Genomic DNA, 1,815 nt, shown 5'->3' on the forward strand with positions numbered 1-1,815 from the left:
TGCTCTTCCTACAAAAATTTATCAACTTGTAGAAACATCAGACTAACAAGATAATGTTTGGGGCTCAGTGGTGCCGCCTCCTGCCTTGGAAGAGCAAGGTCCCAAATTCAATCCCAGGAACAAAAGATAAGATTTGCTTTAGGTAGTGAATATTTCTTCAAGAAATTGTCCAGGCCCCATGCATGCCTTTCTTTAAACTGATTTTTTTTTATTAACAAAAAATTTAATATGAAAATGTGTATGACCCAATTTTTAGTAATAGCTAGTGCTCTGAAGAGGGGAATTGATTTCTCTGCTGAACAGTTACTATGTAAACTCGTTCCAAGGCTTCCAACATGATGATATTATTTCCTCGTATTACCACCATTCCAATATTATTCTGTTGCCCACTGGTTGCCATCTTCACACATTTACCTATCACAAGATTCATAAAGGGATCAAATCCTCTCAATGTTCCTTGGGCATGTCTGCCGCCATTTGATTTCAATGATAACTTCTTGTCCATAAATTTTTTCAGCTCTGGAGGGTGAGCCTTGCTCATGTTGTCTAATCCGCGGGCTCAGAAATCTTTTGAAAAGCAACCTTGAAGCTGATTTTAACCCCTTGTTTGTTTATGGTTATTGTGGAACCATGATTATTTGCATAAACAATGGATCTAACAGATTTGTCCCTGTAATGGGAAAGTTTAAAACATGCACTTTTCCCGTGATTCTCTTAATATTTATGTTATTTTCATATTCTCTAGTATTTGAATTTTGCAATCCCACTTAATGATAACCCTTTTGTAAGGATAGGATACAATATACTGTGTTAACAAATAACTGAAACAATGTGTTTCCCGGTAACAAGGTACCTTTCTTTTTCATACACATATTCTACTAGGCCAGCAGAAGTGTTCACCAGAAACCCAGGGTGACAAAATAGCCACAACCTCAAAATCATCAATTTCTAGAAATCACTTAGGTCATTGTCAGTGAGAACTCACTAGCAATAACAGGTTACACGTTTCTATCCCAAACCAGCACAGCCTCTCATTCACATGCTTCTGCCTTACATTTTTATTGCAGGTATGCTGAGTGTAGGAAGCCTTTGAACAACAGTCCCACTTTTAAAAAATTTAATCTAACTTTGTTTTCCTGTATTGTGTGAATACCTAACATGAGATCTACCGCGTTAATTAATTTTAAGTATACTATACATTATTGTTGACTCTAAATATATTATTGTACAGCAAATCTCTAAAGCTATATTGTTTGATAGAAACTTTAAATTATGTAATTTTTGTAAATAGGTTAATCTGCACAAATTTTATGATATTCATCAGTTAAATCAGATATGTAATAATCATATATCAGGACCTTGGTGAGAAACAAGAGCTGAAATGTATCAAATTTATTGAGTCACTCACATTCAAGGTCAAGTAAGTGCCTTACATTAGACCTTCCCTGATAACTTATAGTATACACATCCCCATTCCACTTTGGACAGTTGCTAAATGATTACTAACACTGCCTTCAAATAAATACCACTTTCAATTGTTATGTGAACAAAGATCATGATGCAAAAGCATCATTTAAAAGTTTTCTAGCTTGTCCCGGGCGTATAGCTCAGTGATAGAGGATATGTGAGACCCTAGGTTCAACATCAAGAAAGAAATAATTCTTGGTTTATAATTATATACCAGTTTATTCTGCTTTGTCATTGTTTTGTTTAGTTTTAATCCATTTCTAATCTGTGAAATCTTTTAAGGTATTGGAAAAAAGAAAAATGCTTGAGCACTGTGCATCTGTCTAAGTGGAAAGATATATGTCAATT

The 1,815-nt window shown here is 34.6% G+C and overlaps 1 protein-coding gene across 1 annotated transcript; it reads right to left on the minus strand.

Moving 5' to 3' along the window:
• Positions 1-262: 262 nt before the first annotated feature.
• LOC109118333 (small nuclear ribonucleoprotein G-like) lies at positions 263-541 on the minus strand. Its single transcript, XM_033763171.1, has one exon. It carries the CDS (start codon positions 539-541, stop codon positions 263-265), a length of 279 nt encoding a protein of 92 aa, XP_033619062.1.
• Between the last annotated feature and the right edge of the window lie 1,274 nt (positions 542-1,815).

Source organism: Fukomys damarensis, unplaced genomic scaffold (assembly GCF_012274545.1).
Source record: "Fukomys damarensis isolate Sample0158 unplaced genomic scaffold, DMR_v1.0_HiC HiC_scaffold_14, whole genome shotgun sequence".
Classification (NCBI taxonomy): Eukaryota; Metazoa; Chordata; class Mammalia; order Rodentia; family Bathyergidae; genus Fukomys; species Fukomys damarensis.